We start from the raw sequence: 25,034 nt of genomic DNA, 5'->3' as shown, positions 1-25,034 counted from the left end.
TGGTTTTTTAGGTAAAGTCACGTAGGTAAAAATAAAAATAAATAATAATAAAAATATTTAAATTATAATAGAAATAAAATAATAAATCACGACGTTTCAGAGGCAACACAAGTCTCCGTCATCAGGTGGGACCGTCAATCACCCCCCAACCCACCAACCCCCCCCACCTACCAACCCCCCCACCCACCAATCCCCACCCAACCCCCACCAACCCACCAACCCCCCCCCACCCACCAACCCCCCCACCCACCCACCAACCCCCCCACCCACCAACCCCCCCACCAACCTCCCCCACCCCCCCAACCCACCAACCCCCCCCACCCACCAACCTCCCCCACCCACCAACCCCCCCCACCCACCAACCCCCCCACCAACCAACCCCCCCCACCCACCAACCCCCCCCCACCCACCAACCCCCACCAACCCACCAACCCCCCCCACCCACCAACCCACCACCCCCCCACCCACCCACCAACCCACCAACCTCCCCCACCCCCCCCACCCACCAACCCACCAACCCCCCCACCCACCCACCAACCCCCCCACCAACCTCCCCCACCCCCCTCACCCACCCCCCTCACCCACCCCCCCCACCCACCCCCCCCACCCACCACCCCCCCCACCCACCAACCCCCCCCACCCACCAACCCCCCCCACCCCCCATGAACGAGCCTCGGTTCTCCCCACGCAAGATGGCCACCACCACCCCCACGGCCCCCACCCTCCGCCCCTACCCCCCACCGCCCCCCCCCGCCCCCACCGAGCGAGGGGCCTGGCGCGGCATGGCGGCCTCGCTCGAGGTGTGCGCGGCCCTCGGCTCCCTCGGAGGAGGAGGAGGAGGCGGCGGCGGCGGCGTTCGAGGCGCCTCTGACGGCGGCGGAGGCGGAGGGACGGGGAGCGACCCGGGCTGTGCGGCGGGCGAAGGTGTGGGCCGAAGGGGGGCGCGGGGAGAGGCTTGCGGCCCGCTCGCTGTCCCATGTCTCGTGTGTGTGCGGTGTCTCCTTCTTGTCCACCACCACCACCACCCGCGTCGTCTCCTCCCTGTGTAGCAATGTTCTCTCTCCACTGTCTCCATTGCATTGGCCTCGTTTTGTGTCTCTCATAGTACGCTCTGCCCCCCCCTCTCTCTCTCTCATCGTCTCCCCGTGTTTCTTGCCACTCGCGTTCTCCTCACCTGTCGCGTCTCCCATGTTCCCGATCTCCATGCCTCCCTGTGTCCCAACGTTGCTCCCCTTTCTCCGTATCCCTCTCTCTTCCGCCTTATCTGGTCCTCGTCTCGATGTGTCCCCCCTGTGGCTCGTCTCGTCTCCTTTGCACCGAAATCGTTCTCTCCGTGGCCATGTCACGAATGTCAATCTAACCTCTCAATCTAACCTCTCAATCTGTCCTCTCAATCTAACCTCTCAATATAACCTCTCAATCTGACCTCTCAATCTGACCTCTCACTCTAACCTCTCAATCTAACCTCTCAATCTGACCTCTCAATCTGACCTCTCACTCTGACCTCTCACTCTGACCTCTCACTCTGACCTCTCACTCTGACCTCTCAATCTGACCTCTCAATCTAACCTCTCAATCCGTCCTCTCAATCTAACCTCTTAATCTGTCCTCTCAATCTATCACGTTCCCCTCTCTCCACGTATCAACGTATCCAATCTTAGCCGTCTCGGTTGTCTCTATCCACGGCCACCGACCGGCCTTGCCTGTCCACGTCTTCTCCTGTCTCGCTTGTTTTCCCCGTTCTCATCATGCCTCTTTGTATACAGCACACGAATCTATACTTTCTCATCACCTTTGTATTCCCATTCAATGAATGTACTCAGTAACAGGTGACGTAGTGGTTATAGCGAACGGCGGCCACTCAGAAGGTCGTGAGTTTATAATTCGCTAAAATCAACACCACTTTGTAGATTATCAACATTAGTTTTCATTTGTACTATTAACACTCCTGCTATAAGAGTGTGGAGTTTAACTCACTGACTGTAAAAAGGACACTATATTCTCACCGGGCTCATTGGAACTGGAACTCATTGACGCTTTTGACATGAAAATCATGTTAATGTGTACATTTTAAAGGTTTGTTGATTAATTTGTCAAAAGCAGCCAACACACTTCGCTTATTATGAGAGTTATTGACACTAGGGCAACTCATTACACTTCAGTGACTCAGGCAGTATCCTTTATTTAACCAGGCGATGAAATAGACGCATTGAGTCACAGGAAACAACTTTGCTTAATTATAAATCATTCTAAATACCCCGAAGATTAAACAAAATACTTACCGGAACAAATCTGGCCAAATTTTAATAATACATCAACTATATGTTTTAAATTATTGATATCGATCAACCAATGCCACCCAAAGTGTAGAAATGCCGTGTGTTTATTATAAAAGCCCGGCGTTCAATTTGTCCCTCAACTAAATCATGAAAGCCTTTCAGAAGACCTGAATCACAAATTTATAGAAAGTGGGCCCGCCCCCCCCCCCAAAAGAATATTTATTTTGTAGGCGTATATGCCTACACACCCTACTTACAATAGATTCAGTCGTATCTGTACACATGGGGGGGGGGGGGGAGAAAAGATCAGTGGAATATAACTGCACTAGACTAGTTGAGTAATGTATTCGGCTGTCATGCCATCCATGAAGCACACTGGTTTTCTGTGAATAAACAATGCTGAAAAAAATACAAGTCGCCTTGAAATTCATCATATACATATCTGCGGATGTAGCACCCACTTCCTACCTCACTGTAATTGATTTAATTCAATGGAAATCTTTCAGGATTATTGATGATCGAATACTGGCCGATTCACTACCGTCACTCACTGCCAGCCAGTGACAACATAATCACCACTCTGTTATCACGAATACCGTGGTCACTGTTCCCTTCAACTTCACTCGCAGATTCCTACAGCCACGTTGACTAACTCGGTCTACTGTTTCATCTTATCCACACTGCATTTCTAAAAAACACTCCTCTTTCTGCGTCCTTTCCTTTCACTTTTCAACGTTGGAATTGCCTTCTATTATCTCTCTTCCCAAGTTATTATACAACCTTGCTCAATTCAAGAAACATTATCTCATATCCGTTTCACCGTCCAGAGTGCTGTTTTTGGTTGCTCTGCGTTTTGGGCCTTTACTTCGCAACGACATAACTATGCGCTGAGTGTGTGTGGTTGAATCCATCCCACGAGTTGAGCAATCATTGCCTCTTCTTCTCCCATATTCTAAACTGTGACTCTATTCCCCCAACCATCTGTGCTGTCTACTCGCTAATTCTGCCACAATAAATATGCACAGTGGTTTTATTATACACCACTTTGGGATATGGTCACACGTAGACGCTATAAACTCAGCATTGTATTGTGAATGTGAAGCGAAGCGAAGTTATGTTTACCGCAGCCATATTTCGGTTGAAGCTCTGGCAAAGACCTCTTACATCTGTCACCGTTTTTTTCAGAAGAGATGAAGGCGACGCAGCTCAACGCACTGATGGAGCGGCTGAGAGCCAAGCACGCCCAGCCGAGGCCCTGGGGAGACACCATCAAGATGGTGCGCCAGGCGATGGTGCGGTCACATGCCCTGACTCATCATTTAGGCTATGTTATTCTTTTTCTTAAAATGTCTTGATCTTTTGTCTCCCATGATATTACAATTGTCTTTTCATTGGCATGCTGTTGTGAGATGAAGGAATTTTAATTTTAATCTCACTTCACCACCTTGTGTCAGAGAATAGCCTCGGGACATTGTGTCACATAACTAAACCCAGGTTATTTTTGGGTGTTGAAAACCCAGATTCGAACCCAGGATATCAGTGACCCCTGATGCGCCTTGCAACCTCAATTCAGACACTTACAAGGATTCTCACCAGCGATCCTGGGTGCACTCATGGCTGTAATGATCTTGCTAGGCTGGCTGCAAATGAGTACATGAATAATTAATACGCTTTGAGCAGTGGCGCGTAACATCCTGTTGTCGTGCTTGCACGCATGTATCCAATGTGCTCTGTGCAGGAGCGCCGACCGGGCAATGACAGTCAGCAGCGTGTACTCCGGTGCCTGCAGACTGTACAAAAGGCACTCAAAGGTAAGAGTGGCTCTCTATCCCACACCACTAAATTGCACTATACCATGGAAATGTAACTCACATGGTTCTCAATCATTCTCTGTTCATGCCCTAAACACCTGGAATTCCATCACTTGAAAAATGTCCTTCTTTGAATCACAATTTTATTCTAAGCTGTCAGTTCTTTATAACTTCACTTTAAATTGCATTTGACGTCTATACTTATCTGTTGGCAAATACTTCTGAAACTAATTTTTTTTATTTGACTGATCAAGTACATTCCAGGGAATGTATTATTTAACATTGATTCATGTACGTGCAATTTTTTATATTTCTTAATCAATAGAGTTGTATTTACTCCGGTTATTATTTGCTTCATTGCTGTACTTTATTTGTATTTGCTTTTGTTACTTTTTGTGACCCAGGTCACCGTTGTAAACAAGGCTGTCCTTGTCTCTTCAGTTCCTACCTGTTTATTAACAAATGCACTTTAAGCCTGTCGGCATCGCCGTCACACAAACATGCAGGTTGATACCTCAGCAGAGTGAGTGTGTCGCTCGTGAGACAAGGGTTCGAATTTACTTCAAATGAGATCCACACCTCCGATTAACACGGTTGGCTACGTACGGCGGGAAAGCGGTTCAACATACATACAAACGTTCTAAACGTCCCGCAACAATATTTTTACAGCACTTGCAATCTTCTTAGCCGCACTAAGGTACGAGAAGGGAATATTTTTGTTATTTTGCAACAAACACATGTGTTTCAAATTTTATCACACTCTCAGGCACTTCTGTCCCAGCAAGGACCTTTTTATAGTTGGTCCACATGCACGCTATTTTTAGTGTCATTATTGGATGAGGCTGCGGCACATGTTCATGTGTGGTCCGCCACCTGTACTTCAGAGACCTCCGGAAAAGTGTTCCTCAATCCTCCTGTAAACAAAGCAAGAAGTCACGAGCTGGAATCCAATCATCTTTGTTCAGATATGAAATAACCTTCGCATTTTTTTCCCGAGTTTAATATCCTCATCATATTGATAGTAATATAGAGTGCTTTACAGAAATCAATTAAGCATGCAATAATGCGTAGATTATTTAATCAGAACTGATACTTCTGCTCATGATAAACCGGTGGAATCATACATATGAGAATAGATTCTCTGCAATGTGTTCGGTGGACGGTTGCACCGTACCTCCTATTATCACGGTTTGCTACGTATGGTGCAAAAGGAGTTCTAGAAACATACATGTGACAGGTTGTGGAGAGCTTCATCCAGTGGAAGATTAATCATGGCTGACGATTCAAAATTAAAATGATTTGGTGCTGAAACTAAACTGACATTTGTGTTATCCAGTTACATCCCACTCTGCCATGGTGAGCAGACTAGAGGTCATCGCCCGTGAGCACAGGTAACGTTCCTCACCTTTCCACAACAACAGCCCTCACCCTTGTCAGTGATACTTTGTTGTTGTTTGCGTTGTTCGATCTGCTCTCGAGTGAATATCGCTTAAGAGCCAGGGATGCAGTTCATAACGAGTGTACTATCATCGTTGCAAAACATATACTTGTCAAAATTGCCTATTCTCCAGACTCTTTCTCTCGGCATGTAATGATTCACTTGGTGGTAAAGAATTGCCAGTATTTTAATGACATATGATTTGGGGTCACGATGGAATGCAAGAATAAAATTCATAAAAAATAATTAATTTTCACACGGACAAAACAGTTATCTTATCCGGAGCGCAATGATCCATTTGAACCGTCGAGGAATGGACTTTACTGCCTGGCATCTCCTGACCTGGCCTGCGTTCTGGTTTCACATGTTTGTCACTTGTGCGATCGACCTCCATTTGACCCCCTCCCCGCCAGGCTGAGCTGGCACTGCAACCCGTCGAACTACGAGTGCTACGTGTCGTCTGACATGTTCTACATGGTGATACACGCGGACGGCGCCGGCGCCGTGGCCGACGTCAAGGTCGCGCACCACGGAGAGAACCCAGTGGTGAGCGCCCCGATCCACGCACACTTCCCTCCGCTTTAGCGGAAGCCGGGGCCAGACCCCGGCGCAGTCAGGCAAACGGCTGCATTCACACTGAATTGGAGTCCATGCTCGCGTGGAATTGTTTTTCTCCAGGTCCTCCACGTTTAGAAACACGCATTGAGATTATTTAGATTATTTTAATGCTATAAATTTCCACATGATAAGCCTCTTCGTTGAGCAATCATTTGTGGCCAGGTTGCTTCAGAAAAATAAGTTAATACCTCAAGTGGGCTTTATGTGGTAAGATAAAAAAAATAGTTTCGTTTAATTTGTATATTTTTATATTCGTTTACCTTTCCTATACTTTGCACTCATGTTCTTGTATTATTTGTTGTTGTAATGTTCTTACCCGCCCCTACTGGACATCTGTGAAAAAGAACTTTATAGGTCATCGGATTCCTCCTGCAGTATAAATACATATTCTGATTATGAATTCTGCATTCCGATGGTGCATTGTTGGTGGCGGCCTCGCGTGCCATCATCCGTGTCCAGTTTTCTCCTTGTAGGGCCGGTTTCTCTTTTGCGAGGATCTTTGGTTGAGGTGCCGGTCAGCTCTCACCCGGCGTAAACAGTTGTTGTGTTTACCTTTCCTACACTTTGCACTCCAATCGTGTTTCTGTATTTTTTGTTGTTGTAATGTTCCTACCCACCCCGACTGGACATCTGTGAAATAGAGCTTTATAGCTCATCGGATTCCTCCAGTATTGATAAATAAATATTCAGATTCTGATTACGTAAGCGTGTAACGTCATCACAACTTAAGCCTCGCTTCAGCGATATCGCGGCGTTGTGAAGTTAACGTCGCCTCCGTCTTCACGAGGTTTGAACTTTGGAACGTGTAAGTAAATCTTAAGTGACCTGGTGGCCAGTGGTGGTGAAGGTGCAGCAAATAGCAATATTGGTGTTAGGATGTCAAAGCTCGTTCTAAATGTGCTGTACCTACCTATGAGAGGAGACAGTGCCCGCAATAGGGGCTCTCTAGAGCTCCCTCAGGGAAGCCCTTCTGCCAACAGAAGCATAAGTGAAATTGCAGCACTGCTTCTTAACCTTTCCATATTCCGATATGTAGTTGTCACCAGTTATATGCAGATTATCAACAGTCAGTTGCCCTTTGACATGAGCAAGCCACTCTGCCAGCGTCAAAAAAATTATCTAAAACTAACTTCTGTTCTTGTTTCCGCCTGATTGCTGCCCTGATGCTGGGGACTCCTCTACAACCCTCTGTATATACCCAGAGCTGCCCGGGCCTTACTAAAATCCTACGGTGAGTATTTGCATGTTCATTTCCTGGAGACCGTTGCAAATATATGGGTGTGGTGTCAAATGGAAAGAAAGAGTAAAGAGGAAGTTCTAAAGCGGGTTCAAAAGGACAGACGTCTAACTGGAATAATTCAGACAAAGAAAGAGATCTGGAATGGTGATATTGTCAGAGGGGAAGGCTTTCTGAAGGATTTCTAGCCGGAAGTTAAATTGGAACAATTCCGGGTAAGCAAAAATATCTCATTGGACATATTGTCATCGGAGAAGGCTTTCTGAAAAGGTTCTATGAGGATGATGCAGATAATTCAAGAAAGGTAGAAGTTTAATAGGAGGTGAGACGTCCCAGTGGGACAATTCGGAGATGATAAGATCTGAAGTGGGTATATTGTTAGAGAGGAGGGCTTGCTGAAGGAATCTTTCGGATGAAAGATGCTGGGCAAAAGGCCAAGAGGTAGACAAGGAAAGGCGCTGCTTGAAAGCACAAGGTCGGACAGGATTGAGGGAACTTGAACCAAGAACCAGCCCTGATGCAGAGAACTCAAGAAGAGATGCATATATATATAAGTTTAAAATGTGCAATTACTCATCTGCATAACTCTGCACAATGCAAATATTATTTGGAGCGTTTTCACAGATTCAACTGCAGCTGTTTGCCAATGTGATGGGCTGTTGGAATGGACCTAGTTATCAGGACAAGCTTTAAAAATGATGTGTAGATGCACACCTATTTTCCTTTTCAATGCAAGTCGGTCCTTAACGCAAGTGCACAGCGCACAGCGATAACACTGTAACACATTTTTTATTATTTTTGTTCCGGGGTAGTAAGTGTTATTTCCTAATTGCTTATGCCTCAAAAATACAGAAAATGACTTATTCCCCACAAACTTTGCTTTTGTAACCAGGACAGTGATATTTAGAAAATTTGTGTCTTTTCATCATTCACGTAAAGTCAGAAAAAAACCCAACATGAATCTAAATTAACGTGTATTTATTCTAAAGTAATACAAAAATGACTACAAAAGATTTAGACACCAAGGCGCACTACCACAGGCGGGACTGGCCACAACAGACCGAATTCTCTGTGGGAGGAACAATCTCGAAAAACTGCTCACTTCTAAATCTTTTGTAGTAATTTTTGTATTACTTTTGAATAAATACATATTAATTTAGATTCATGTTGTTTTTTTCTGACTTTATGTGAATGATGAAAAGACACAAATTTACTCCCATTTTCTCATTGAATATAGATAAATTTCAAAATATCACTGTCCTGGTCACAAAAGCAAAGTTTGTGGGGAATAATAGCCATTTTCTATACTTTTTATGCATAAGCAATTATGAAATAACACTTACTACCCAGGAACAAACATTATGTTATATAGTGTAACGTGTCATTTTTATATCCTCAACATTGGTATTTCATTTCTTTGTCATTGCAGCGAAGGAAACTTTGAAGAGTTTTCCCAACACCTGGATGCCTTGGCCAACCTCTACAATTTACCGGGCGACAGGTACGTTTGCACACCAAATACACACATCCGATTTAATCCTCTTTGAAAACAGAAACTTAAATATTGAGAAGAACCTTATGGCCATTTTAATTCATGAATGTTTTGTCCACACTTGGGTGCAATTGCATTTGTCCATATTTTGTATGAAAATGAAACACAAGCAGTCTGGTATGTGACGATCGCCATGTCTGTTGTTATTTACTGGGCAGCCTCTTGTGCGTGTGACCGTGTGTCCTTTGTTGCAGCGATCTCAAGAACAAGATGTACCTCGCCCTGCAGTCCCTGGAGCTCGACCTGTTCAAGATGGCACAGTGGTACAAGTGGGTCTCTTCTCGACATCCACCCCAGTTTCATGCCATGCAGCAGTGCGAACGTGTGATTTCATGATGTTGTCATTTTACGATAATGTATTTGCTGCTAAAAGGCTGATCTATAATTCTTGCCGTCTAATGCACTTTGTGTGCGTTCGTACACGTGTTTATGTGATGCGTACACGTGCTTATGCGATGCGTAAACATCAGCACTGGGAAGACAAAGGCGGCCGGGTGTGGTGTTGGCCATCCACTCCCACATTTGCCTTGCCGGCGTCACAAGTCATCCGCTCACAGCTCTTGCCACAACGGCCTGTTAAATGCTCTAATGGGGGGTCTAGGTCTTTGTGGTACGGTGTACGAATATCAGCACTGGGGAGACAAAGGCAGCAGGACGTGGTGCAGACCACACCGCCCCCCTTCTTCTCTGCACAGCACTTAGAGGGGGTGGTATGGTCAGTACCACAAAACAGTCATGTTAAAGGTTAATGGGGGGGGGGGGGGGTCTTTGTGGTTAGCATGCTACAATGCATCACTTAATATCGATGTGTATGCTCATTATATACACATTGAATTGTATATATGAGAATTAATTATTTACGATGTATGCAAATTACATACATTTTAAATGCTAACGTTACATTTACCTTAATGGGCATATATAAATGTACAAGCAATACAGAACTAAAATGAATCAATATAGGCCTGTGGACAAAAACAAGACAGAAAGGAATGAATTGTTGAATAAAATTATGATCCCAAACAGTAAGAAGCCATCGAATTGTTACATGCCTATACAATGCTGGCGAATATAGATTCCAAACGATTCCATGGGTGAATCATATTCGATTCCAAATATATTGCACTGGTGCAGTGTTTATTTCTAGTCCTGTGTATGCTCACGGAAGGCTGTAATGTCCTGCGATTGTCTGATTGTGTATGTTGGTGTGCGGTCTGTGATGCTCATGTGCATGTGGTGTGATGAATCATGTCTGCATTTCATGCCAGTGATCATATCTTTGTGTGCTTTTGTGAATATTTTGTGTGTATTTACCGCATCTGTTAGCATCTTTTTATGCACGTTTCGTGCCTTGCATCTATATATGTCTACTTGTGTTTATTTATTCCTAACAAGTAACAATGTATTTTTTCTCTATTCAAAAATGGAGGATTTTTTTGTTTGTACTTTTCTTATGTTTTCAAATTTTTTATGTCTCGTTAAATCAGTAAATTTACCCCGTTAGTTTTAATGTAACGTTTGCATATCACTCCTATATCATTTGTATAAATTGTAAGTACTATAATCGATTCTTACGTGGATAAATCATTTACTCTCACCCTAATGATACTTTAAATTGTTAAGTGCCTGGCAATTTGTCTACTTGCGTACGGAGAATTCCCGAACACCTAATTACATCCTTTGAAACGGCAATCGATGAATTCTCGAAATTAATTGTGCCCAGTCTTTGCTTTGCGCTCATACGAAGGCACGCTCTTGGCCGGAGCTGGATTAAAAATCTGCCGAGCTGCTCAGTGTGGTTGACACACGCAAGGGGTCGGTGGTAGTGCTGTGCCACTGAGCCGAGACGTGTATCTGTGTGTGTGTGCGTGCGTGCACACGCGTCACGCTTTTGCTGCTCTTGTTGCTGCAGACTGGCGACGAACGCCGAAACAGTCGACGCAATCCTGCATGGCAACGTCGGATTTGTCTCTCCCAGGAGCGGCGGTGAGTGTGCCCCGATTGGCCTTGACACCATCTCACGCTCATCCACGCCTGCCCACCTCGAAACATTTCAAGTTGCACACGTTTTGTTTCGCCCCATGCTGTGTTTTTCTTAAAGGCTTTTTATATTAACTCTTAGACCATACGGTGGAACAGTGGCTCGATGGTTAGCGCGTTACATTATGAACCTTTCAAAACCTGAGGTCGATTCCTGGCCACGGCTAACACGAGTGGCGAGTAATACCTAAACTGGTCCTGGGCACTCCCTTCACCAGTGTGGTGAAACATGGTAAAAATAACCTCCCGTGAGTCCCATTGCATAGAGAGGCAATGGGACTCACGGGGGTACACTGTGAGAAAAAATCGTCTTCTTCTCGAGCTCTTTATTCCAAGTTCCGCCCAGCCAATGTTCTCTTGTGTGTTTGATCGCTGGCCAATACTGTTGCAGAAAACCTGATGACCCTCAAGTATTACGTGTCTCCCTACGACCTCCTGGATGAGAAGACGGGTGGAATGCTTACCCTCACAGATGACGATGGTCAGTACAATGTGGTTAGGATTGGCAAGGCCTCTGTAGGCTGCGCAAATATGGGGGATGTGCACCTAGGGCACTCTTTAATAGCGGTACTGTTTTGAACGTGAGTTGACTTGCATCCCACTGGGATTTTTGCACACAGTGTTGGTGTACGGTGCTTTTTCTGCAATATTTTGCTGTCTTTTCTTGGATTTTCTGTTTGCACATAGTCACTATAAGATGTATTCTTGTTCATGTTTTTGTTTTTTGCTTGTTGCGGTTGCACCCGATTCAAGAGCCGAATGGCTCACAGGGCTATACCTAATAAATGAACTTGAAACTTGATGTGTGTGTTTACTCATGTGTCAGTGTTTGTGCTTGCATATTTGTATTTCTGTTTGGGGATACTTGCGTTTGCTTTCTTGTGTATTTGTCTTTGGGTACGTTTTCATGTTTTTTGTGTCTTTATATTTCAATATGTATGTGCCCCATATTTGTGCTTTCGTACATATGTACTTGTTTGTGGATATGCATATGTCTACGCTTTTGGTTTGTAAACTCATCCATCTGTCTTTGTACGCATGTACTCGTGTTTGGATAAACACGTGCCTGTATTTGCGTTTGAGTACATGTGTGTGCTTCTGCTTGTATATGTACATGTTTGTGTTTGCATGTATGTTTCCCGGTGTCTGGGTACCTTATTTCCGTTTTCTTTGTTTTTATGTACCAGTACGCATTTCTCTGTGCATGCATCCTCAACTTCCTCTCTCCTCCCGTGCTGTAGTTCCCCGCTCGCTGGGGTTGGGCGTGACGGTGGCCGTGGAGGGAGTGAGCGGGACGCACCGGCTGCCTATCGCACCGCTCATCGTCGGCACCAGGGCCACGGACGACAAAGGGTGAGCACGTGGCACCACGCACCTCCCATCTACCCGACATTGCACCTGGGTTTCCGACACGAGGAGCAGCAGTAGTAGGTTTGAGAAATACATTATTATACAAGTGCGCTGTCACCAATTTGTCCACTAGAGGATAAAGCACTTATTTTCAACTCTGCAGCTCGCAGTGCACTATCCTGTGTGAGAGAGCGGTCCCATATGATGACATCACGTAACTATTCATGAAGTTTCTTCATTAGGCTTCTGTATGCACACTCGCGTCATGCCTTTTATACTCCCCATAAAGAGTGTGAGTTGCCTGTCAATCAAGCTGTTGCTTTGAAATTCTTCTGGCTGATAACACAGAGGCTCATTTATTGGGCATTTTATCAGCAATTAACTATAAGCTATGGATACATTGAGTGCAGAACTTGAGGCAAATTAAGTGCAAAACCAAATGTAAAACGATGGTTGTTTGTGCAATCGTCGGTGGCCAGGCTGAGACCATCAACTTGCCCCAATTGAGAATCGGGTTTAATCACTGGCATCTGGATTCGAACCAAGGACCTCAGTGGTGCCAGCCCATTGCTCCGATCCTGAGCCACCTGGTCACTCCCCAGTTTTGACCAGGGCAAGCGGTGATGCTTTCTGCACACTCAATTACTCTAGTCTACAGTTTTGGGTGTAATTGACAATAAAATGTGAAATAAATAAGCCAGAATATGGCCGTACCGTGTTAAATAAATAACCATACGTCCTATGGGCTTGTGCATTAATAACATTGCCAGGCCATTGGGTGAATGTGCCTTATGCTAGGCAGAGCTCGCTGGTGCATGCTCACAGCTCACTTAAGCGCTGAGCGTTATCACAGCCGACTAATTAATTACCTTGGCTGAACATTCCTATTCCTCTGGCAAGAACACTTGCATTATTTACCTCCAGAGCAATTTTCTAGGCCACACCTGCATGTGTATTTGTGTGTTCATGTGGCATAGTACAGTGTGATGATGACATAAAGTGTGCTCTCTCTCCTCTCCCTGCAATGCCCCCCTCACTCACATTCCCCCTCTCCTGATTTCTTTACCCCCCTGACGTGAACATCTCCCCATCGTTGCGTGCGCTGTCTTGCCCTCCTGTCTTTCTCCGATTGCTGTCCCACTTCTGTACACTCCCCTACCATTCCAATTACCTCTCCCTGCCCCGTCTCCCTTCGCACCGTGCACATCGCTTCCCCACCTTCCACCTCGTGTCTATGCGGCTCAACGTGGTGCAGAACACCGCAGTTCGCGAGCGTCTCGCAGGCCAACAGCGTCGAGCTGCCCGGCTGCTTCTTCCTGAAGTTCCCGTCGCCCGTGCCAGTTTCTGAGGCCACCGTGAAGCAGCTGCAGTTGCTCACAGGTCCACACTGCAGACACACGGCACCGCACCCGAGACACCGTACCCAAGATCGATGCTGCGTTTCGGCAGTGCTGGGGGTATTACACTTGAATTCCTCTTATCCGAGGCTGCATTATACGATAATCTGATTAATGTGTGGCCTGCCAAACGTATTTTAAAGTACATTTTTGTCCTTGAGGAAAAGGTTCCCCAACCCTGGATAAAGTCAATCTAATATCCACAAATCAACGGATAACCTTGTTGATAAAAGGAGTAATTTTCACAAATAAACTTGGAAAATCGATTTCGCTACCAGTGCCCTTCCCACATCAGCTTGGACGAGAAACAGTTTATTGAAATTTAACAGAGTACGAATTCCCCTCTCGTCACGGAGGTAACTGACCCTGCCCTCGGTCCATCGCAGGTGTGAACGTGGACCCCGTTGGGGAGAGGGACCACATGTTTGTGCTCATCCGCCGCTGTGCACTCGACAAGCTGCCCAGCGGCGGCAGCACCGCCGACTCGATTGCGAACGGCGGCGCAGGAGATGCCAGCTACCACACCGTGGTGAGTCTCACCGCACGTCCCCGGTACACGTGGGCCCCGGTGGGGTACGTGGGACACGGCCAACCGCCCACCTAGCACTTTGATAGGAGACCACTTCGCACTTGCAGAATGATTTTGATTAGTGTATGAACAACCCAAAATAAGTGGACAAAAAAAGAGAATAGTCACAGGCACAGTTTAGCTTTTCAACTTTGTTTATTCTTGATTGTTGCGTGCATCGTTTTTACCGCATCATTTTTTCTGGCACCTAGAGATGCACTGCATGGGATGCGCGGCCTAAATAATGCATGATAATTCTGATGTGCATTTTCTTTCCAACATTGATTTAGTTTCGGTTCGATCGTTTTTCCCCTCTGTGAAGACGCTGCCAGACCAGAAACACAACTACTTCCTGAACGTGGGGATGGAGGGAGCCACGGCGACGGCAGACCTTGGCGGGGTAGCGGGCCCTGAGACGCGGGGGGTCCTGGTCGCCAAGATCCCCTTCGTTCACCCGAGCCAGGTCCCCGCCGTGCTGGCGGCAGTGCGGCGCCAGGCGCTCTACAACGCGCTGCTCGCGTCCTGCATGCGCGGGGACGCCGCGCCCCGCTGTGGAGGTGAGCGAGCGGGTTAGCGGGTTTGGGCGTGTGTGTGTGTTCCACAGTTCACACCCGCCGCTTCTGATTGAATCGGCGTCATTCCATCCGTATGAGGCAGCACGGCAGTATAGGTTCGCAAAGCCATTGTCGGTGAGTTTAATTGTGGCTTGTATTTACGTTGTGGTTCGCACACTGAACTTGGAACCCGAGTGCCCTTCCTGGCTACTGTGGCGAGTGATATCTGAATCGGTTGTGGACCCCCCCCCCCACCCCGTCCTCCACAAACCTGCAATTCACCAGCGTGGTGAAGTATGGTCAAGCAACCCCCATGTGGATGGAAGGTGGCTGACGGTGACGCTTACACTTGCTTTTTTTTTTCTCCCCAGAAGAGTTGTCGGGGCGGATCCAGTTTGAGGTGAACCCACTCACCCATGCGTCCTTCACCGTCTCCTTCCAGCACCCCAAGCATGACACGCTGCTCAGCGGTGAGTCCCACCCTTCCTCGCCCGCACCGCCCCCCTCATTTATCATATCCAGGTTGCTTCTCACAAAATAAGCGAATAGCCCAGTGTGCTTTTCCTGGTAAGATAATAAATTATTTAAAAAAAGTGTTTTAAAAACAACGGTTTTATTCACAACTTCGTTTAACTCACGGTCGAGAAGTACGTCAATGATGCGGCGCCTGCTTAATTGAATTAATTGATTTTACTTTATAAATGAATCTTCAATGTACAACTTTTGTTTGTGTGGAGTGAGGGTGCCCGTGACACGTGGCGCATGAGAGAGACACGTGGCGCATGAGAGAGACACGTGGCGCATGAGAGAGACACGTGGCGCATGAGAGAGACACGTGGCGCATGAGAGAGACACGTGGCGCATGAGAGAGACACGTGGCGCATGAGAGAGACACGTGGCGCATGAGAGAGACACGTGGCGCATGAGAGAGACACGTGGCGCATGAGAGAGACACGTGGCGCATGAGAGAGACACGTGGCGCATGAGAGAGACACGTGGCGCATGAGAGAGACACGTGGCGCATGAGAGAGACACGTGGCGCATGAGAGAGACACGTGGCGCATGAGAGAGACACGTGGCGCATGAGAGAGACACGTGGCGCATGAGAGAGACACGTGGCGCATGAGAGAGACACGTGGCGCATGAGAGAGACACGTGGCGCATGAGAGAGACACGTGGCGCCTGCTTCTTGGGCGAGGCGATTCGAGAGCTTAGGGAACGCGGCGTTTTTGACCTACACAAAAAATATATAATTAATAAGGCGTCCATACAAAAAAATTTCATCGCTTTAAAGGAGCAAATTAATTGATTGTCGCCGGATCTGAGTACATGTGCAAAATTTGGAATTGATTGGACAACAGGAAGTAGACTAAATTTTGATTACAAGATTTGACCACGACACAGGAGTCAAGTTTTATTTGTAATATTTGAAGTGATTTGTTTACCTTTGCTATACTCCTATCATGTTTTTGTATTGTTCGCTGGTGTAACTTTCTTACCCGCCCTTACTGGACATCTGTGAAAAAGAGCTTTATAGCTCATTGGATGTTCCAATATAAATAAAGATTTTGCATTCCGAGGGTGCATTGCTGGTGGCGGCCTCACGTGCCACCCATTTGTGTCCAGTTTTGTCCTCGCAAGGCAGGCTTCTCTTTTGCGCGAGGATCCTTGGTTGAAGTGCCCGGTGGGCTTTCACCCGGTATGAACAGAGTTGATGTGGTGTCGCGCGTGTGTGTGTGGCGGCTGGAACGGCTGCAGTGCTCGTTGAGGTGTCCGAAGAGGCGCAGGTCAGCGCCAAGCTGTTCACCAGCCCCGCCGATGGGCCCTTCTGCACTGACGACTACCTCTCCCGTGTGGTGCAGCGGTAAGCGCCTTCCTGTGTCGCTGCACCCTCTTGTTGTCATCATCATCGTCAGCCATGATAAATCCATTGCTAGATGAAGGCCTCCCCAGCCGTCGCGATTCCTTATTGGATGCGTTCCCTCATTTGGCTGTCACTCAGTTGGAGCCAAACCCGCTGGGCTTTGATATAGCCAGTAGATGGCAGTACAAGAAATACATGTAGCGGATTCATGTGTTGCCGTTTTTTGTGCGTGGTGCTCCGGTTTCCTCCGACGTGCAAAATATTTCTGAGAAAGGAATTTTCCAAATATCCCAATGCAGTAGTCCCCGGAAACAAAAAAATCTTAAAACTCATTGAGGCTTTCGTGGATAAATAATAGGCATTCAAATAAGGGTGGCTGTGATCTGGCGATACTACAAAGTGTTGTACGATATAAATCAATGATCATCAGATCTTTTTTGTAGCAAAACATTGTGATTATTGGTCAAGTAATGGTTAGTCACACTGGAAGTACAGCAAAGTGCAAAAACAGTGAAATTAAAATTCAACGCACATATACAACAATATACGAAACTGTTGTGAAAACTGATATTGTATAACTTTACGTAGTGAAAAATTATATCGCGGCAGCCCTAATTATTATCACTACTCAACAGCTGGGCATCCAACACCCCTCTAACCTTATGCCGGCTTATGTGTTAAGTTACCGCGATTACACAGTGTCCATCTCCGTTCCCCCTCCGCCTCTCCCCATTCCCACGCCAGCTGCGCGTCGCTCCCCGTGACGATGCGCGCCGTCTACAAGAAAGCGGAGACGGCCCCCGTGAACCCCGCGCGGCCCAGCAACACGGCGGAGACGCGGCGCGCTCTCGCCGCCCTCGCCTCCAACCTCGACGCCACCCTCGAGGAGTTGCACCGCAGCCACCCCGCGGCGGCGGCGGCGACGGCGGCGCCACCCGCCGACGCGCAGCGCCACCATCACCAGCAGCAGCGGGCGCATCTCACGGCGGCCGCCGCCTTCGCGCAGGCGCAGGACGGCCTGGGCGGCACTGCGTACGGCGACGGGCAGGCCGCCGGCACCGCGGCTGGCCTCTCGTCGTCGGCGGCGGCGCAGCAGCACGGCGCGGGCCTCTCCTCCCCGGCCGCCGCGGCCTTCTCGGTGGGGAACCTGGGCGGTGCGTCCCACCACCTCGACTCGGAGTTCTGCAAGGTGGCGCAGAATCCCATCCTCACCAGTCTGCTGATTCCGGGCGCGCACGGCAGCGGCGGTGGTGGCGCCGGCGTGACCGTGTCGGGCGGCTCTTTGGGGCCGCCCGGCGCGGGTGGCCCAGCCCCACAGACGCCGACGACGCCGGTGACCCCGACGGCGCTAGCATCGCCATCCAGCACCAAAGCGCATCCCATGCTTATGACACTGCTGCGCGACTCGCCCGCCGGGGAGGGGTCCACCTTGCTACTCGCGGCGCCTGCGTCTGCGCCGTCCTCGTCCGCGGCCTCGTCCACGATGGCGACGTCCGTGATGTATGGGGGTGGCGGTGGAGGAGCAGGAGGTGGGCAGATGCACCACCACGGCCAGCTGCATCAGCACGCGCCTTACCACCACCATCACCACCAACAGCAGCACCACCACCATCACCACGGTGGTGGTGCTGGTGGCATGGGGGTGGACTCGTCATCCCCGCCGCTGCACTGGAAGCCGCGCAAGAAGAAGCGTTCGTCTAAGTCTCCGCGCGACCCGCAGAGCGAGGACGAGTTCCAGAAGGAGCTGTCGGCTGTCGAGGGTGACGAGTGCCCCGTTATCGGCGGCAGCGGCGTGCTGGAGGGTTCCCCCATGGGCGCCCCCCCTCCTCCGCTGCCTCCTCAGATGCAGCCACCCACCCTGCAGCAGCAGCAGCAGCAGCAGCATCTTCCGGGCTCTGCGCAGCAGTCGCACCACCATGGGATGCTCGGCCACGTTCACGTGGCATCCGACGCGAGCAGCATCCTGGAGCAGGACCTGGGCATCATCCTGTCGGAGATCCAGTGGCCGCATGGCGGGCAGCAGAGTGGGATGGGCGGGCCAGAGGGCGGGGGTGGCGTGGGGCCCGGGGGGCGGCGCCCCAGCCTCGCCGACGACCCCTGCGGCTCTCCCGTCGACCCAGAGCTGCTGTTCGGCGTGCCGTCCAGCACGGCCATGGCCGACTTCGACTCGCCGCTCAACGCCAACGTATTCACGCCGGACAGCGACGACGACAGCCTCCCCGACCTCCTCATGGAGGGAAATCTCCAGCCCAAGGCCGGCAAGGCAGGCCAGGGCGTGGACCCGTACACGCCGTTTCCCGGAGCGTCTGGCGGCGAGCAGGCGTCCTTCGCGGCGGACGTCGCGGGCAACCGCGCGCGGGCGGAGACGGAGAGCTCCGAGACACCGGGGCAGGCTGCCGGGAAGATTGGGGGAGGGGTCGGCGGTGGTAGCGGTGGCTTGGGGGCCCCGACAAGCGTGGCGGAATACATGCAGTCGGCGTTCCCGCTCTTCAGCACCGTGGAGGTGGCGTCGGTGAAGGTGGCGGGGGCGTCGGGCCCCGCACGCGACAGGGAGCAGCGCGGCGAGCGCGAGCGGGACGACGCGCCCAAGGGCGTCAAGCGGGAGCGTGATCCTTCGGAGAGGCCACGCAAGGACAAGCCGCCAAAGAAGAAGAAGCGCGACCGCGGAGACGGCGAGTGGAGGTTAGGATCCAGCCTGACCTCCTCGGGTGGGTCGTCGTCCTCTGTGTCGCATCACGTTCGATCGCAGACCCCGCCCGCCTCCACCGCACCCTTGAAGATCACCATCCAGGTATCCACCAAGAAGGTAACGCTCGGAGGGCAAAGTAGTAGCAGCGGCAGCAGTGGCAGTGGGGGAGGGGGTAGTGGAGGAGGTGGGGGTGGTAGCGGCGGAGGTGGTGGTGGAGGTTCATCGCTTACAGCCACGGGGAAGAGCTCATCTTCGGCGTCCGTGGTCGCGTCTCCCAGCCGCCAGAGCACTCAGTTTGTAGGCAAGATAAAGAACAACAAGACCGGCTCTTCTTCTGGGGCACCCATGCTCAAACCCTGGTCTACGCACGGAAGTAGTGGCACCAACAGCGGCGGCACCAGTGGGGGCAGTGGAGCTTTCCCGAAGTCCGGCGTGTCATCGCAGCCGCATGTGACGCGCCCCGTTCATAACAACACTATCCGAATCAAGACTCCACCAAAACCCCCTCCCCTCGCATCGGGCCTGAGCAGCAAGCCTAGCGGCTCGCCATCGCACTCAAGGTTGGTGCCAGGCTCGGCCGCCGACCGACAGCACATGGGGAAGGGTCCGCCGGGCGCGCCGCCCCCCATGAAGTTGAAGACACCGGGAAGCGGAGGCCCCCCCATGTCCGGCGGCGGTTCCGGCGGCATGGGCAGCCACTTCCGTGGCTACAAGATGGGGCCGTCTCACCCGCGCAACGTCCAGGGCGGCGTCTCTGGTTCATCCTCGGGCCACGGCCTATCGGGATCTGGGCCGGGATCAATGTCTGCGTCAAGAGCGGGCTCCGGAGGGCCGGCTCCTGGCTTCAAGGTGTCCAGCCCGACCGTGTCGGCGCCAGGCTCCGTCTCCTCGCTCCCGTCGAAAACAGGCCGCTCGCCGAGCCACAGGTCATCCCTGACGGCCGTTATCGACAAACTCAACCATAAGGTGTCAACTACGGGCCATGGCGACGAGGTGGCGCAGCCCCCGCCTCGCGAGCGGATGCAGGGCCCTGGCGCGGGCCAGTCCGGCCCACAAAAATCCCACCCGCAGCAGCAGGCAGCATTTGACGAGGCGTGCAAGCGTGATCGAGACACCAAGGCCGGCGGCGCGCCGCAGGACGGCCCCAGAGCGAGGCCCGACGAGGCACGGAGTAGCCCCGCTTCGGCCGCAATCGGCGGAGTGGGCAGGAGCGAAGGCGGTGGCTCATCTCCCGCCAACTTCAAGCACAAGTTGGCGACGGCTGGCGGCAGCGGCGGCGGGGGTGGCGGCGGCATTTCCGTTTCAAAAGGGGATGACACGGGGCCGTCCCGACTGTCGGCTTCAGCCCAGGGCGGCTGGGGCCACGACGTGACGGGCTCGGGCGTGACCCGCGTGCCAACTCCCGTGTCTGCCTCCTCCACGCCCAAGGTGGCCGAGCCGCCAGCGTCGTGTGCAGCCGGAGACTCGAACTCGCAAGTGAGCGGCGGTGGCGGCGGAGGTCTGTCGAGGAGCCAGCAAGCGAGCGGGCTGAGCCACTCGCTGGGCGCCGGATCTATGGGCAGCGGTGGAGGCAACATCGGTAGCGACAGCCCCAGTTCAGAGGACGACAGCGTGATTCTCATCGGGGGCTTTCCATCAGCGGAGCGGCAGCACGGCAAGGGCAAGCACAGGAAAGAGCTCGCCAAGTCCGGCACCGACTCAATCACCACCGGCATGGGATCGTCAAAGTCGCCGGCCGTTTACGACCAGGCCCTGCCGGGGAGCGTCCAGGCCACGCCCACATCTCCAGAGGTCATTGCCATCGACCTCATGGATGAGGCTCTCATCGGGAGCTCTCGCTGAGCCCTCGGTCCAATACTCCCAACCCCATCCGCTGCCTTCACCACCGCTGTGCTCCCGCCCGGAACATTAGGGTAGCTTTGTCATGTTGGAGTTCGTGAGCGCTGGCGTGTGGGCGGGGGTGGTGTTTGGTCTGAGAGGTGTGAGGAGGGTAAGGGTGGTTGCCCCCCCCCCTCCCCGTTTAACTGTCGGTTGACTGACGTTAATTGAAGGAACGTGGCGTGTGCACGTGTCAAGGTTTGTGAACCCAAATTGGTTTATTATCACGGTCCTGTGTGTTTTTTTATTTGTTTTATAAACTTAAGTCATCGTTCATCTCATCATTTAGGCTAACGTCACTAATTATTAACGTTCGTGCTGTTAAATGACATATATCAAGTCAAATGAAAGTATCCATTGAGTATTAAGTGAGGCTTATCTTCATTGGCAGTTCTGAGCAGGTGGTAGAAATTCCACATCACAGTGTTTATTCAAAGGACAAACACTGCCTTACTTCCACTAAGTGGATGCACTAGACGGTACTCATTTTGCCAATCACATTGGGATGATATTCTGAATACTTGTAATTGTCCTAAATCATTTGGGATGCTGTAATGGTAAACACTGGACTTACAATGCAGAGAGGTCACTGGTTCCATTCCTCAGCGTGGCAGTTTAAACAATGGACAAGTTTATTAAATTGCCTCTGTCCACCCAGCAGTATAAACGTGTACACCCAAGTCAATCAGTAGGCCACGTGTCGTGGGGTCAAGTTTACGTACTTTCACCTATTTCAAAATTACTGGTCAGCATGGGAAAGTAGGCCAAATGCCCTTCGGATGGGCTCTCTAGAGCTCCCCATAGGCAGCCTTCTCCCAGCGGTGGCGTGAGCAAGCAGTTACTGGGCTGCAACTGTACCCTTTGCGTGAATTCATATGCTGTCAGTTTACTCGTTGAAAAATATTTTAAAAGGCCACTCTCACCTATAGCCATGGAAAAAAAGGCTTTGGGGCCCTAGATGTCCCAACAGCGGTGGATGTGACGTCTCGTAAGTTACATTCCGAAAGAGGCGCAGTCCATTTCATGAACCATTTAAACAATGTGAGGCGCATGCCGATGTATTACAAATATACAGTATGTAATTGCTACTTTTTTAGATGACTACGTGCACATTTTTATTTTAAATAGTATTATATTTTGTGTTTGTCTTATGCAAGAACCGCTAACTGTATTGGAAAGTTTTAGAATGTGAATGAGGTCAATTTATAAATGGCACGCAATCCGAATCTTGCCCGGAGTTCAGAGGTTTATCCGCAGGCTGGGTTGTGACGCGCAAGCATCTCTAACGTACACATGCAGGTGGCCAATACAATGTGTGTTCTCAAAATAACGGGGGGGGGGGGCTATACCGTGTCCTGTACATGACAGTGTTTTTTTGGGGTGTGGGAACCCCAACAACAAAAAATTACGTCAAAAATAGTACTCACGAATTTAACAGCCTGCAGAGCAGTTTTGACTTCCTGTTCGCTGTATCTCCGCCCTACGCAGAAACACCACGCACCACGTCGTCTGAGTTTGGTGCTGTGCTGTACGGTGACTGCTGGGATGTTGGGTTGTGCTCTCGAGAATTGCCTTGTGATATTAGGTAGTTTAATTGGTGTTTTTGTTTTGTTACTATGGGATAAATTTGGATATAACTGGGATTTTTAAGAAAAGGGATATGCCGGGGCAACCGCCACAATTGCATTGATATGGTAATTGAAGGCCACGCTGCAGTTAGCTTTCATGTAAATATGAACTTGATCAGGCTCCCAAGGTAAGATTGAGGACTGTCCTTTCACAGTGTGACTTTTCGAGGTGGCAAAGGGTGATTGATCCCCACGAAAATTAAATAAAAAATATTGGTTTTAATCGTCAGTGGGTTACAACCTAGCCTCTAATCATACCACACAGTTTGAATATATGCCCACAGTTTGTCTTTACACGTCATTCACTGGTAAGCGTGTCTTGAGACCACAAAAACATTGTCCTTGTTTTCGCGACGCATACTCGAATGTACAGCCAGAACAACCTCTGCTAGGCAGGTTATAAATATTGGACACGTTTTTGGCATGGGACACGGGGGGAAGCCTTGCTGTATCCTGTTAAGTGACTTTTCCCTGCATGGATGTGTTGCTCTTCTGTCGATTGCGGCTGCCAAAAGTGGAATTTTGTTTTTAAAAAAAGGTTGATATTGCAAAACACCAGGAGATGGAAGAGTTAAAGAAATGTCGTGCGATGAGGTGTCGGTTTTGTAGCCTTGATAAGTAGTGTGCACGCGTGTCATTTGGCAATACTACATCCACAAAAAACAGGCAAAACATTTTGAGAACACAATGCTGTAATGGAAACTAGCTCACAAAGTGCACATTAAATACCCATGTTTGTTGCACCAATTAACTGTGGGTATGGGGGAAGCAGTGATGCAATCGGTATACTGCACCTCGAACCCAAAGGCCCTAAGTTTGATTGCTGGTGTAACCGGCGTGTACTTGTCTACAGTAAATTGCACTTGTGATTGTGCACGGGGCAACGTTTTGCACTCTGGTGGTCACAAGTTGCTGTTCTGTGCTACATCCTGCCGTTACATGAGGCGTCTGCACCCTTCACGCGGTGCAGTACTGACTCAGGGATTGGTTCCTAGGCCACACGTGCACATTGGACCACGCCCGGACTGATGTTGTGTATGGTTCATGTACGGGGGGGGGGAGGCTGTTCAGTGCTGGCTCGGCGAGCGACTGGGATTTGAACAGCGTGGTGTTTTGTGGCGTGTGGGCTGTGGTGGCTCTTGGTCACCGTTTGCAGAGATGCAAAAGCTACCCAGGAGAGCACTTGAATAAAGTGTTGCCGTTACAAGACCCACTCGCCAAGTAGTCCAGTCATCTCGACCAACCGCGTGATGCGGAGAGGGACACGAACACAACATCGAACAACATATATGGTCCTTGAATGCTTTTTTTGCCGACCTCGTTATGATCACGCCAGGGAGGGAGGAAGGACCAGCGACACTGGCCATGGCTAACTTGAGTGGAAAGTGATGTCTGAACCGGCCATGCCCCCCACATCCCACCAACCCACACTGACAGGTGTGGCCAACACTGCGTGGGGAGACCTTCAGCAAGGGGGGGGGGGGGGGGCGAGACAAAATATTGAACATAATTTTATTCTTCGAATATTGCGTTGATATGGGATACTACATTGAGAAGTCAAGTTGTGCGATTCCCTCTTATTTTAAATCACACTTTACCAAAACTGTTTTACTGCTCCTTGTACAAACTGTCCACCCCGACGAGAGATGATGATGTGCTGTAATGTAACGGTAATAACGGGGACGCGTTCTTGGAATGTTCAAGCAAGGCGATGTTTCAGCATTAGCATGTTCAAGCTGGCATGAGTCATTCTTGGTTTTATATGTTTTAGGTAGCGCTTTTAAAACCAATGGCTTTTAAGTTGTAATGTAATGAACAAATTTAAATACAATTATATTTCAACTTTTGCGAGCTTTCCGTTGTGCTGATTTTTTTACCACATTTTTTTCATAATTGTGAAACACGTGATATCCAGTGACGTCACTTGTTAGACAGGAGACGTAATCCGAAAAACTTAAATTAAAAATCTGACAATGTTGAATCTCAAAAGGTATCCCTAGTCCCTGCCGTGTAGGATTCCCGTCAAGGATTAGGCATTGTGACACGCCCAGTCAGAGGACAGCACTGCAAAACAAGAACGCATTTGCAGTGCATTCGACATACTGTGGAACGACGACACCTTGTTATAAAC

At 49.8% G+C, this 25,034-nt stretch overlaps 1 protein-coding gene across 6 annotated transcripts; it reads left to right on the top strand.

Moving 5' to 3' along the window:
* Nucleotides 1-768: 768 nt before the first annotated feature.
* On the top strand, nucleotides 769-24,749 carry LOC133344648 (mediator of RNA polymerase II transcription subunit 1-like). Of its 6 annotated transcripts, none has more exons than XM_061554684.1 (17): nucleotides 769-924; nucleotides 3,468-3,556; nucleotides 4,018-4,090; nucleotides 5,427-5,481; nucleotides 5,942-6,074; nucleotides 7,349-7,377; nucleotides 8,813-8,884; nucleotides 9,130-9,204; nucleotides 10,848-10,921; nucleotides 11,367-11,456; nucleotides 12,217-12,328; nucleotides 13,581-13,705; nucleotides 14,109-14,251; nucleotides 14,613-14,847; nucleotides 15,216-15,314; nucleotides 16,603-16,708; nucleotides 17,453-24,749. In XM_061554684.1, exons 1-17 carry the CDS (start codon nucleotides 783-785, stop codon nucleotides 21,237-21,239), a joined length of 5,439 nt encoding a protein of 1,812 aa, XP_061410668.1. In that variant the 5' UTR covers nucleotides 769-782; the 3' UTR covers nucleotides 21,240-24,749. The 6 variants fall into 6 exon arrangements, with proteins under 6 accessions (XP_061410668.1, XP_061410665.1, XP_061410667.1 ...); XM_061554681.1 differs by having other exon boundaries at nucleotides 3,468-3,571; XM_061554683.1 differs by having other exon boundaries at nucleotides 3,465-3,556.
* Nucleotides 24,750-25,034: the final 285 nt, after the last annotated feature.

This window comes from Lethenteron reissneri, chromosome 20, assembly GCF_015708825.2.
Source record: "Lethenteron reissneri isolate LAM-NWPU_2019-01 chromosome 20, ASM1570882v1, whole genome shotgun sequence".
Lineage (NCBI taxonomy): Eukaryota > Metazoa > Chordata > Hyperoartia > Petromyzontiformes > Petromyzontidae > Lethenteron > Lethenteron reissneri.
This window is presented reverse-complemented; position numbering and strand designations above follow the sequence as displayed.